This window comes from Heliconius melpomene, chromosome 2, assembly GCF_056956725.1.
Source record: "Heliconius melpomene rosina isolate 202511_hmr_F chromosome 2, ASM5695672v1, whole genome shotgun sequence".
NCBI classification, from domain to species: Eukaryota; Metazoa; Arthropoda; class Insecta; order Lepidoptera; family Nymphalidae; genus Heliconius; species Heliconius melpomene.
Genome location: NC_140390.1, coordinates 3,449,144 through 3,463,573, shown reverse-complemented (window position 1 = coordinate 3,463,573; position 14,430 = coordinate 3,449,144). Strand labels below are relative to the sequence as shown.

Sequence of the window (14,430 nt, the reverse complement as noted above, 5' to 3'; positions counted from 1 at the left end):
GGTCAGAAGACGCTTGTGTTAGGAGTATCTCGCAACTCCCATCTCGGACACCAGCTAGTTATTGTACATAATACCTACGGTATCATAAGGTGGTGGAATTGAGATGAACTTTAAATTTTTTTCACTTTTTTCAACTAAGTGTATCTTAGCACATAGTAGATATTTATTATTCGTTCACCACAGATTACTTATAAATCATAATTTAAAAAATAAAACAAGAGAAAATAAATAAATTGCTTTATTATTATAAGCTAAACCGTAATTAACTGTACAAAAATAACAATAAAAAATTATTTTTTCTTTTTGTAAATATATTCTTTGATGTAAAAATCTGAAAATAGGAACAGTATAAATATATTATGTGGTAGAAACATGAAAGCCACCCATTTGGGATATTCGCAGGAGGGCTCGAATAGTATGTGACCGAAGTGCAGGATCAGCAAAAGGAACTGCAACTGTAATAGATTATATAGTATATTTAATAAATATATTTATTAATAATGACTTAATACATTTTAAAATATCCTCATGTATTAAATTATGAATATTTTTTCTAAAATTATGAAAATAAGTTATTTTATTATTAAACATATTTTAAGCTACCCTTGTAAATATATATATATATATATATATATATATATATATATATATGTGTGTGTGAATTTTTTTATTTACTTACAATCTGCAATTGTGTGATGTATTTCTTCCACCATATTCTGACCCACTGCGGTCGAACTATCGATATCAAATAGTAACTGTACATAACTGCATGGACCAAGGAGTTGATGAAGCCTAGCATTATCCCATGGCCACCTTAAACATAATTAAAGTAAAAACCCAATATTATAAGTAGTAAAATAAATAAATTATACATTTGCTCTCCGTCTTTTCCCTTATGCAGCATGGCAGAAAAAATCGTATGTCTTATTCTGTTAAGATACTAGGGAAAGTTAGGGAAAATTAAAATAATAGTATGTATTTTTTCAAATATATATGTATTATGTTTATGTATTAGAATTTAATATAGATAAAGCAATTTTCAAGGCAGAATATGCGATTCAGGGGGCTTACGTCGCCTTCTTCCCGTCGAATAAAAAAATACTTAAAAAATGGATTTTTCCAATGGGAATCAAACCCATAGCCTTTCGCGTTTAACGATGACCTAAAACGGATACTACCTACCTACCTTCTTATATATTAGGCTTATGTTGAAATAGTTGCGGACGGAGGCAATTGATGAAATGCTCTTGGGAATTGTATGGAAAATCGATTATGATTTGTAATCTTCACACATCTACAAGAGAGCCATTCTTTACACCGTTACAATGAATGCTTTTTATATTTCAAGGAAATATCGACGTAACTTAGTAGGTAGGTACACTTTGTATCCAATACAATAAAGAAAAAAAAACTATTACCTGCTATTAGATAAGATTATCTATAAATATTGTAGTTTTATAATTATAGTAATAGATAAATTATGTCAGTAACTTTGTCGGCTTAATAACTTTTAATGGAGATAGAGGGAAAGTACAGTATATTTAGCTATCGGAGTAATAACTTTAAAGATATCTTATTTGTATCTATAACTTAAGATAAAATAATACATTTTAGATATTTTGATTTAAGGTATTGAGATAATTATTTTTAAAAAAATCAGTTGCATGCTGTATCCCGCACAGCAGGGTAGGCAGAGGGAACCTTATGCTAAGACACTCCGTCCCCCACTTTCTGCCGAATTCTGGAGGCATTGAGAGTTTAGTGGCAAAATTCAACGCCGCACTTTGCCTCGACACCAGAGCGAAAAAATATAAATATAAACGTAAATAAATATTTCACTTCCTCAAATGGGAATCGAACCCACAACCGTCGCGTTACAGTCACACCATATGCCGCTACGCCACGACGGCCAAATTATATAATTATAATTATTTAGTTGAACAATAAAAAGGTGCTCTATTTATTTTGTCGGTTAGTTGTCTCATCTACAATAGATAGTCACAGCTTGTTAAAAAAATATATTTAATTCAATTCACATAGAAACCAAAACTATACACAAAACATTATAAAAACAGTATTCATACGGAAGAAAAATCTAAAAAAACTTTAGTAATTTCGTCGCTACACGGCTACAAGTTTAATTAAACTTTGACCTGAATTATGCAAATCCCAGTACTAACATATAGGAAGTAATATTAAGTCGATCTTACAAATCACGAGCGAAAGGAGGATACCTGCCTAGTAAATAATACTAAAATGCCGATAGTCGGTCAACGTGTACAGAGAAATGTTACGACGCCAATAAAGCTGTTCCTCAGCAGCTAATTGTGAAGTGAATCCTGTATTTACGAGCACGCGAAGCAAATTATATTTTATATACTGTATGGTGCTTTCTTTGGCACCTACCTCATTTAATATCACAATCGTGTAAATGAGATGCTGTAATAAGATATTTATTATCTGTTTATCAGCTTTACGCTGTATCCCGTATTCAATAGGGTAGGCAGAGGGAACCTAGTGTCATGACACTCTGTTCCCCACTTTCCGCGGAATTTTGGAGGCATTGTGTGTTCAATAGCTGAACTCAACGCCAGAGCAAAGAAATGAAAATATTGATAAATTAAGATTCATTTCCTCGAGTAAAAATCGAACCCGCAACCAGTCGCATTTACAGTCACACTTTGTTCCCCTGCACAACGATGGGCCTCTAAAAGACAAAAGTACTATAAAACGTATAATTAATAAACAGCAAAATGTTAATATAAAATGTAAAATTTAAGATGCGTACTGATATCCCATTGGGCTAATTGGTTAGAAATTGGGATGGTATGAAAGAGAAGCCGGTTCAAATTCCTCACCTCATTTTGATGATATATAAATAAAACAAGTAATTGTAGTCTATGGCTATTTACATATATGTAGTTAAGTTGAAATACAATGAATCTAATGAATAAGGGATTTTATAATTATAGACTTTAAATAGTGTGTCGTGGAGCAGGTTTACCAAGTCTGATTATAAACGCGACAGGTTGCGGGTTCGATTCCCACTCGAGGAAATGAAAGATTAAACCAATACACAAGAGCTCCAGAATTCGTTGGAACATGGGGAACGGAATGTCTTAACACTAGGTTCCCTCTTTTTACCCCGTGTGTGGGATATAGCGAGACGTTAAAAAAAATTGTGAGTCAGACAAAAATTTAAAGGAGCAGGGTAGTTTAGCAAAGCTGCCTTAGGGCATTTTTCAAACATAATTTAAAAAATTAAAAATGTTAAAAAGTTTGCATGACCTAAACATTTTTTTTTCATCTTCACCCAGCATTTCGCACATCGCAGAGTACGTAAAGGGCACATAGTATTAACTCCGTTCCCATAAAAACATTTCCATGTGCGCATTGCGTATAAAGAGTAGCGTAACTCAACGCCGCACTTTGCCTCGACACCAGAGCGAAGAGATGAAAATATAAAATATTTAATTACCTCGAGTGGGAATCGAACCCACAACCTATCACGTTTACGTACACGCTTGTGCCCCTGCGTCGCGACTGGCCTCATGACCTGAACATGAATTGAAAGAACTGTTAATAAAGGCAATTACACACTGTTACTTATTCGATATAATTATAAGATAATAAAATTGACTTTTAACTTCGAAATGAGACATATGACCGTAAATGGAAAACTTGGTGTAAATATCAAGATCTTTCGGTTCAATATGTCGAGAAATTGCCCTTGGATTGTTGTTAAATGTTGTGATTTGACCTTTTTAGAATTGCGTAGGATATTGACAAAAACCTATAGGGAGGCAGATAAGAAAAAAAATCAGGATCTCAACACTAGGTTCTCTCTGTCTACTTAATATTTAAATAAAAAGTATCTATCTAAAAATATATTTTATAAAAACTGACCTGGCACGTATTTAGTTCCAATAAAGCCCAAAAGGCACATGCCTAAGTGGTGATATACGTGTAAGAAGGAAACTTGGTTGAACTTTTTCCTAAGGATGAAGAATACCTGGAAGGAAGGAAAAATAACACAAATGAGAATGATGTCTTGAGGAATTGAGGCCGTCGGTAAAGCGACGGTTGTAGGTTCGATTCCTATTCGGGGGAATTAATTATTATTTATTAATATTTTCATTTCTTCCCTCTAGCCCCAAGGCAAAAACCAAGTGTTGAGTTGGGCCACTCGACATGCAATGCCTTGAAAAATTCGGCGGAAAATAGGGAACGAAGTGTTTCAACACTACGTTAGCTCTGCCTACTTTGCTATATGCGGGATACAGCGAAAAGCTGATAAAAAGAAGAAATGAGAATGACTATCAAAATTTTCAAACACGGGAACAACAATATTACACAATGAATTTGGAATCGAATTTGATCTTTCACCTCGTGTTCAATTTGTATAAAACTTTTCTAATACATTTATGTAAATACTTATTGAATAAATATTTATTACAATATTTAAATATTTATTATACACATGTACCAAATTACCCAAAATATTTTCATTGTTTAATAAATTTAAAATTTCAATCAACTTTGAAATTAATCGGCAGAAATGTAATAAAATTAATGAAATAAATGAAATTCAGGTGTAGCCGAATTAATCTTTTTTCTTCTTGCAAAATCGAAGCGAAGAATTCAATTCATTTAAAATTTACTGTACCTAAGTGTCTTTTTCGAGCAAACAAATAAGTTGGAAAAATCGTAGAAAAGTAAAAAAAGTGCTCTACTACGATTATTGCAACTTTATTGTAAGATTTGTAAAAAAAACCCCATATTTGTTGTATGACATGTAGAAACTTCATAATGTCACTTTATTTATTAATGTGATGTCAATTAATATCATAAAATTTAATAATTTTAGCTTATAAAATGAAAATATTTAATAACTTTCGTGCTTTTAAATGTGTATTATCCCAAGCCGCCATTTGCCTTTTACAAAAATACTAATAATATTGTCATTTGGGTGTCACTGTAAAGATGTGGGTTCGATTCCCACTAAAGATAATAAATTATAATTTATTAATATATTCATTTCTACACTCTAGTAACAAGGCAATGTTGAATTCCGCCACTCAACACGTAATGCCTCGAAAGTGGGGAACAGTGTTTTTTTAATACTACGTTCCCGCCGCCTAGTCTGCAATATGCGGGATACAGCGGGAAGCTGAAAATAAAGAAAGTATAATCGTTCACTCACCGTATCAAATAAATCAACAAGTTTTATAACATAGTATAACCAGACGTAGTAGACCACCAGTCGTTCCACTTCACTATCTTCATAATTAATCTTCTGGCACCACAGACTGTAATATCCTGGCAGATACAGCCACCTTAGACACTGTATGAAAATTATTTACCTATTATATATGAAATAGAAGAATAAATATGTGTAATCTATATATATAAAATCGAAAGGTCACTCACTCATCACGAAATCTCAGAAACTACATGTGCTAGGAATTTGAAATTTTGCATAGGAGTTACTTATAGGACGTAGGTGCTCGCTAAGACGGGAATTTGCAATATTCGACTTCTAAGGGGTTGTTTTTGGGGTTGAAAGTTTGTATGAACGTTAATACAAATGCTAGGAGTCTCAAATTTTGCATAGACGTCACTAGGACGTAGTCATGGAGACAAAAATTAATAATAACATTGTTCACGCGGGTGAAACCGCGAGCGGGCCGCTAGTATAGTATAATTTTCACAACTGACTGTAGAACCAACTGGTTGTGGGTTCGATCCCAACTCGAGGTAATATTAATTTATATTTAAAATTCCATTCCTTCGCTATAGTTTCGAGATAAAGTGCGGCGTTGAATTCCTCTCGTCTTAACACTGATTTCCTCTGCCTAGTATAATTTTCCTTAATAATGCAAGCCAGAGAGAATTGTATTTGTGCCTTTTTAAATTTATTTTGTATAAGTGTACTGTATGTGGCGAGTATTAACATCCCACTCAATAGACCTAAGTTGGACTTGAACCAGCACTCGTCGTATAAGCACGCACGCAAGCACGTGCTAGAACTGTCTCTAACTTGCTTAGTTAAGTCAACATTTCCCGTCTGACAAAATATTTATATTCATGCAGAATGGCCAATGAAAGTACTTTTACTTTGTCTCTTTTCTATTTACTAGAGGACCCGTTGGCTCGTATCTCGTACCCGTTGTAATAGCAACGTGTATATAATTTCTTTATAAATACAGAAGTGTATACAACTTGAGCGGAAAATTCAGCGGAAAGTGGGGAACGGAGTGCCTTAACACTAGGTTTCCTCTGCCTGTGAAGCTCATAAAAAGTATATTAAACTTCGCGATATATCCTACACACAGAAGAGTAGGTTGTGAGAGCCTAGTGTTAAGTTTCCCGTTCCCTATTTTCCGCCTTATTCTGGTGTTGAGTAGCGGAACTCAAGAAAGAAATCGATCGGTAATCCAATATGGAAACATCTATATAAGAGCTATATCTTACCTCCACTGATAATAACATATTTAAATATATTTGGACCACATTGTATATAACTATAAGGCTTTTTAGATTGTAAGCGGGACGATCAGACATGAAGGCGGGACCCCATTTGCGCACGAAGCGGTGGTATAAGAACATGATTACCATGACTGGTATTGGACTCGATACAAGCCAGAATCTATTCGTCCTCGGATCTGAAATAGAATTTAATTGGTTTAATTTTTTATTACCACCATTTTAATATTCAAAGTGCTCATAAAATAACTATATTGTAAAATATACTAGGACATCTATGATATAGAAATTAGGTAGCTTAAACGGGCGAAGCCGCGACCCTAAGTGTACCCATATACGTGCCTAGTATACATATATATAGAATATGTTTTACCTACTACATCTACAGTTTCGATTTCCACATCCTTTTATCATTAACTACTCTAGATATATAAATAAAATATACAATACTTATCTATATAATATAATATAACCGTATTTGGAATATAAATAAAACAATAGTTAATAAAAATTAATGTAAATGACTTACAAATCATGTTATAAAAAGTTTACATTTGTTTATTTATTTACATTATGTGTATTAATTAGAATAAATAATACGTTATACAGAATTAAATCCGATAGTGGAATAGAATGAATAAGATCTTATATAAATTTTAATTAGTTGCCACGGTAATTCTATATTCCGAATATAGAAGGATAGGTAGAGAAAAACTAGTGTTAAAACACTCTGCCTATCAGTTTCTGTTGAATTTTCGTGACATTACGTGTTGAGTCGTGAGAATGAAAACGTGTCAATTGGGAATCGAACCCACAATCGCCTTTACATTGTGGTGCGGCGCCTCGCCAACGGTCAACGAACGATGTCAACGAACGAACGATGATTTGAACGATTAATATCATTATCATTTAAACTAGCGACCCGCTCGCGGTTTCACCCCCTTGAACTATGTTATTATTACTTTCTGTCTCCATAGCTACGTCCTAGTGACGTCTATGCAAAATTTGAGACTCCTAGCATTTGTAGTAACGAAGTTTTATACAAACTTTCGACCCCAAAAACAACCCCTTAGAAGTCGAATATTGCAAATTCCCGTCTTAGCGAGCACCTACGTCCTATAAATAACTCCTATGCAAAATTTGAGATTCCTATCACTTGTAGTTTCTGAGATTTCGTGATGAGTGAGTGACCTTTCGATTTTATATATATAGATGAGAAAATTTTAACGCGAAGATCGTACGGACAAAAGTTAGTCGTATGGTCGTTTGAAATCTATATATATAATAAAATTGTAACTGATCGCTGTCTGTTAATGGAAGATATGCGAGAAAATCTATTACTGATGACATTTATGTAATAGAACCCAAAATAGATATTTTTAAAATTTTCGACTGTTTGTAAGTTCGTCTGTGCATTTGTTCATGTTACCCTCAGAATCCGCTTAACTGATTTATGTGCGGTTTTCACTAATAATATATTTTGGCAAATTCCCTTAACATTTGGTGTTTGTTTTGTTTAAAATGGTTCATAAATAAAAAACTTATGTGCCAATAATCAATATAAAGTATTTGATTCGATAAAACTGCTACAAAACTTTTTTTTGTATGAAACTTTAGTTTTCAATAGAGACAAGACTATCATTAAAATTTATCATTTTAATATTATGAGAAATCGAAAATCATTTAGATTAGTGAATAATTGGTTAGGTCGCTAGTTATTACTATGTACTATTTATTTTTTAATAGTAGTATTTTTGTAGACATAGACTCTTCATTTTTATCACCCAAACAGAAATTACGCATAGAGTAAAAAAAACACTATTAATCTATCACCATCTTACCAAATTACATAAACCAAAATATTTAAAAATAAAAAAAATCGGCTTCACGCTATATCCCGCACACAGCAGGGTAGGCAGAGAAACCTAGTGTTAAGACACTCTGTTCCCCACTTTCTGCCGAATTCTAGAGGCATTGCGTGTTAAGTCGCAGAACTCAACGCCGCGCTTTGCCTCGACACCAGAGCGAAAAAATAAAAATATAAACGTAAATAAATATTTCACTTCCTCGAGTGGGATCGATCCCACAACCGTCGCGTTACATGCCCCACGACGGCCTCTATTATTAATATTTTACTATTTAGAATTAAATATTTATTATTAAATAATTTTATAATACTATTTAATTAATTATTTAGGCTCATAACTATTGTAATTCAAAATAACTGGAGCAGGTAATCTTTGACCCCATACAACAATAATAATTTAATATTCAAAACTCAATGAAAGTTGGATTCCTTACCCGCCAGGTCATCATTTACATATGTGTAATAGTGCGTAACGTTTTTCATTAACGTCCCCATCTCGTCCTCTTCTGAAACAGAAATATTTAATTTAATTTTTAAATACATCGTTATTTTTTTAATGTATTAAAAGGGTGGCCTATAGATGTAAAATACTTAAACAAATTTATTTTGTAAAATATATTATATCGTATTTTTTTTAATTATAAAAAAAACGCGAATGGTTTTCAAAATATAGAGTTTTTTCAAAATTCTTCTTGAATTAAAAAAGCCGAATCATTCAAGTCTTCGCTTTTTGGTCATTTAGCAAAAAAAAAAGTAAACTTAGACCATTTTTTGTATTTACATTTTTATATGCAATTTTTTATGTTAACGCAATTACTGTAGGGTGCCAATAAAAGTGAAATTTTATTGATATCTCAATGTCGCTGTTTCCAAGGACTCAGCATATTAGAAAGCATATAATTAAAAAAAAGGGAAAATATTAAAAATTCTTGTCTGTAAAAATCGAACTCGCAACCCGAATGTGTACATGATATCGTATACTAATATATATTCTAAGATTTTTTACACATACACTCACTATATAAGCATTATAATTGAATAAGTATACATAATTACAAATAATAGTACACCTGCAGATAAGTAATTGAGAAGAAAGGCACCTGCCGTCCGCGTATAACGAGAATGATTCACGATATGATAAGTTTAAAAGTCGAGTACAGTACTGTCGACGAGTTGTGGTCGCTCTGAAGTAGTTGCGGATGGCTGTGCAGGATTCATTTTAGTTTTTTTTTAGCGTAAGCAGAAAGAACGTGATGCTAAGACACCCCGTTCCCCATTTTCCCCAGAATTCTGGAGCGATTCAGTGAACGCAATTCAATGGCGCGCTTTGCCTCGACACCAGAGCGAAAAAAATGGTTTTTTTTTCCATTTCCTCGAATGGGAATCGAACCCACAACCTGTCACACTTTGTGCCCGTCACGATTGGCCTCACTTTTTTTTTAGTTTTCATGTAAAAGTTCAGAAAACCTAACTAAAAGGCGACAATTCGTCAACCGTACTTAAACTTAGGGAAACTAAGCTTAAAACTTAACCTCTTGCCGGGAAAGTGGAAATTGTATGGAAAGTTAAAAGCCAAATTTATTAGCTGAGATCTCTGTGCTTAACCTTAATTGTGTGAAATAAAAGCTATAATTAAATATAATATTAGCAAATTTTTCTTTTCGTTCTATTTATATACCCACAAATATCATATAGTATAAACGATTTCGATGAAACTATACAACTATCTTCCTCTTTAGAAGGATACACTTATTAAATATTCGTATTGCTACAGTAATAGAAAAAAACAGTTGCGGACGTCTCGTGCTATTGCAAATAGTAAACACGTTATCAAAAGGAAGGATTACAAATCTTGTAAATCGTAATAGACTTCGACGAGTCTTGTACAAATATGGTTTTATAAATATAAACATCGATATCGCAGTTCCATAAGAGTGCCTTTTCTCAGCCTCACACAGAGAGAACCTAGTGTTGAGACACTCCGTTCTCATAAAGACACATCCGTTCCCTACTTTCCGCACTATTCTGGACCTTACATTGGGCATTATGTGTTCAGTGGTGGAACTCAACGATGCGCTTTGCCTCTACACCAGAGTTTAAATGAAAATATTAAATATAATACTTCATTTCCTCGAGAGGAAATCGAACCTACACCTTGTTGCCTTTAATTAGCATATTATAGCATTAAGGATGAGAATATTATCTACTACTACGTTCAAAATAATTTTCTAAATGTAAATCAAAATCAAATCAGCTTCACGCTGTATCCCGCACACAGCAGAATAAAACATAGAGTTAAGACACTCCGTTCTCAATTTTTGCCGAATTTTTCGAGGTATCGCTCTACAGCGAAGAAATGAAAATATTATATATTGTATAAATAATAAATGATAAAATAATAATATTTAAAAAAAAAAATAATGAATATACCTACTGTACAATAAAATTAGTTTAAAACGCTACTTAGAAGAATAGACACACAATTCATTTCATAATATTCTGGTGGCACTATAACGTGATGCGACCGGAAAGGCATCAGGCACGAAACTGACTGGTTTTCTCGCTTATTGTCTTCTTAGCGAAAGAAAGAGTTAATGTAAGTTATTAATATCATAATTATATACTTTGCAATTTAAGCTGCTCTATTGGTTTCATAGACAAGTTGAAAAGATATGTAAAAAATAATTTTCATAATATATTATATTTATTATATATTTAAAAATTAAAGATGAAATAGTCCTATTTATCCTTGTAAGTGTTTGAGGCCAGTCGTGGTGCAGATCGACAAGTAGTATAAACCCGACAGGTTGTAAGTTCGATTCCCATTTCAGAAAATGAAATATTTAATATTTTCTTTTCCTCGCTCTGGTGTTGAAGCAAAGAGTGGTGTTGACTTAACACATAATATCTCAAGAATTCGGCGAAAAGTGGGGAGCAGAGTGTCTTAACACTATGGTCCCTTTGCCTTCGCTTTGCCTATTTCTATATGTAATTATTTTTAGCACTATACAATTATTTAGAAGTTAGTTTTAATGAAAACAAACCGCATACCGCAACATTCGGTGTTTTATTATGAAACTCACGAATCATTTAATTTTATAAACACGGCAAGATAATTTTATTATTCAGTTATTGCAAATTTCATCATAATTCGACCTTTATTATGCCTTCTGGTGGCAGTCGATATATATATATCACACCGTTGAGGTTAAGGCTATAAGTGCTATACAAGGAAGAGTAATTCTTCGATTCAGAAAAGACAAAATATGACGGCATTTGGTTCCGGTACTCAACACGTAATGTTTTAAAATTACCGAAAATTCACTAGAAACTCTCTGTCTAACCTACTATAATATGGATATTGTGAAAATATATGTCTATGATTATTTGTTTAGAAAACGTATAAGAATTAGAACGTATCGAGACTTGGACCCAGCGCTGCAAATGCTCTGACCACTAAGCCATAAGTTCTCATCAACGGTTTCCAAAAGGCGCGGGTTTTCTTTATGGGTTTATGGGTATGAAGGAACGTAAAATGTGAAATATCACATTTTAAAAATGTTAAAAATATCTATGATTAAATTGGATATGATTAAATAAATAATTTAACGAGTCAATTACAGAATAGAAAATGGTATTGTACTTTTTTTTTTCTTTTAAAAACAATGTTTTGATGTATATTTTTTTAACTGTTTCACGCTGAAGGCAACTGTAGAACATTGAGCTTATTTATTAAAAATATTTTAATTAATATTATTTAAATTAATATTATTAATATTAGTTTATTTGTTAATTTAGATTCCTTAGTATTTTTTTTTATTATTATTTTGTTTTGAATAATACAATGACCACACATTTTTAATCTGTAATGTAATTTTAAAATATTTTCAATCTATTTATTTTTAATACAAAGAAATACAACGTACAAAAAAAATCACAGCAATATATTACATAAAACAATTTATAAAAGCTTTTCCTAAACATGGAAAACTTTAAAAGTCATTGTTCTATTAACACTATATAATACACTATTATATAGAACTATATAATAGTGTTATTCTATTAACAAAATTAATATCGCGGCTGACCGCCGAAGTTATGACTGTATAATTTAGTGACAAGTTATTTTTATTGACATTTAAAAAAAAAACTAATGTACTTTAATAAATTAATTGAACTATTATTTTAATAAAAATAATGCATCTATATTAATAGTTTAACTTACAAAATTTAATTTTAATAGAAATTATTAATTTGATTTAATTTATCATAATATAATTTTAAATAATGTTATTATAACAAGTATTTATATTCTGTCATACCTGTAGATGCACTTCGGTGGAAGCAACTCTCGCTGTGGACGTCCACGTACCGACACCGTTACTGCGACTGTATTACTGTAACCCAGCAGCTAGCCAGCCTATACTATATCGCATTTAATTAACGATTACGTTGTTAAAAATAAACCTATGAAATGTTAGAGATCCTTCAATAGGATATACTTACAAATTGTGGTCTCATTTTAAATATTTTTTTTTTGTTTTGTCAGCTTCACGCTGTATCCCGCACATAGTAGGGTAGACAGAGGGAACCTAGTGTTAAGACATTCCGTTCCCCATTTTCCGCCGAATTCTGGAGGTATTGCGTGTTGAGTGGCAGAACTCAATGTCGCTCTTTGCCTCGACACCAGAGCGAACAAATAGAAATATAAACGTAAATAAATATTTCACTTCCTCTATGATGGGATTGAATCCACAACCGTCGCGTTACAGTCACACCCTTGTGCCGCTGCGCCACTACGGCCTCTAAGTAGTAGAAGTAGTAGAAAAAGTAGCTAGCATACTTTTTGCAGTATTTTGTATGAAATTCGCCACGTAGTCAAAACCTATAGGATTCTTCTCGTGGACTTACAGTTATGTTGTTACAAATTGTAAAATGAGTACGTTTGCCGGCAAGTTTAAATTTGTATATTTTTATAAAATATACATCCCGTTGACTTACAATCCTTAAATTGGTGCGGAAGCCTTGGTGGGTGAATTCGACTCGCACTTGACCGATTTTATTAATTTTTAATTCACGCTGTATCCCTTGTATAGCAGGGCAGGCATTTTTTTTAACATTATTCTTACACCCCCGATTTTTTTTTACATTATTCTTAATAAATTAAAAAAAAATATATTATTATTTTTTTTTTTATTCTTATATCTTATTTTCTACATTTTCTAATATTCTATATAGGCATCTTTAAATGGTGATCAGTTAATATAAATTATGTTAATTAATTATATACTTACTATCTATAGGAAAGTTAAAATTAGGTTATCTTTTTCCTAACGATAAAAAACTTGTTTATAAAATACACAGGATAATGAATAAATTACAAAAATAAAATTACTATTAATTGCCAGATATATTCTGTATGTTTATAATACTTATTTTTAACATTTGGATGTCATTTAATGTTATTATTTTTATACATGTATTTAAATTTAATTTAAAAAAATTACCAATAATTTATCTATTGTGTTATGTAAATTGTTTGAAACGACGCCTTTGACATAAGAACAAGTACCTATATAGGTATTATTTTTAGATTCACGCTTTATCCCGCACATAGCAGGGTTAGACAGAGGCTCAGGTCAGAGGGTTAGGCTTGATAAATGGAGGTATTCAATTCATTACCAGAATGAGGAAATGAAAACAGTAAATATTTCATTCTCACGACTGGGATTCGAACCCACAACCCCTGTGCTATGACGGTCTCATATAACAAATAATAGTTATAAATATAATTATACCAAAATATATATATATATATCTTTATTAAGCTTATAGTCCTTTTGTGCTTTTAAATTTATATAGGTTTATTTTTCGTTATAAATGCCCTTATTGGTACGCATATTTTCATTGTATCTATTTACGTTTAGGTACCTTAACTTGTCTATTTAAGTATAAAATTTAATATCATTTTTATAGTTTATTGTTGTGACCGTTAATTAACCTTCTCTTTAAATATTAAAATTAGCTTAAGTTAAAAATTTTATACTTATTACATTGTCATCTTAACTTGAATTAAA

The 14,430-nt window shown here is 32.0% G+C and overlaps 1 protein-coding gene across 4 annotated transcripts; it reads right to left on the bottom strand.

Annotated features, from left to right (window-relative positions):
- Nucleotides 1-223: 223 nt before the first annotated feature.
- On the bottom strand, nucleotides 224-12,777 carry LOC146540403 (very long chain fatty acid elongase AAEL008004-like). Of its 4 annotated transcripts, none has more exons than XM_085203961.1 (7): nucleotides 12,676-12,777; nucleotides 8,788-8,859; nucleotides 6,475-6,665; nucleotides 5,204-5,344; nucleotides 3,907-4,012; nucleotides 680-813; nucleotides 224-455 (listed from the first exon to the last, which is right to left on the bottom strand). In XM_085203961.1, exons 2-7 carry the CDS (start codon nucleotides 8,846-8,848, stop codon nucleotides 291-293), a joined length of 798 nt encoding a protein of 265 aa, XP_085060087.1. In that variant the 5' UTR covers nucleotides 8,849-8,859; nucleotides 12,676-12,777; the 3' UTR covers nucleotides 224-290. The 4 variants fall into 4 exon arrangements, with proteins under 4 accessions (XP_085060087.1, XP_085060091.1, XP_085060110.1 ...); XM_085203965.1 differs by lacking the exon at nucleotides 12,676-12,777 and adding an exon at nucleotides 10,788-10,869; XM_085203984.1 differs by lacking the exon at nucleotides 12,676-12,777 and adding an exon at nucleotides 10,784-10,803.
- Nucleotides 12,778-14,430: the final 1,653 nt, after the last annotated feature.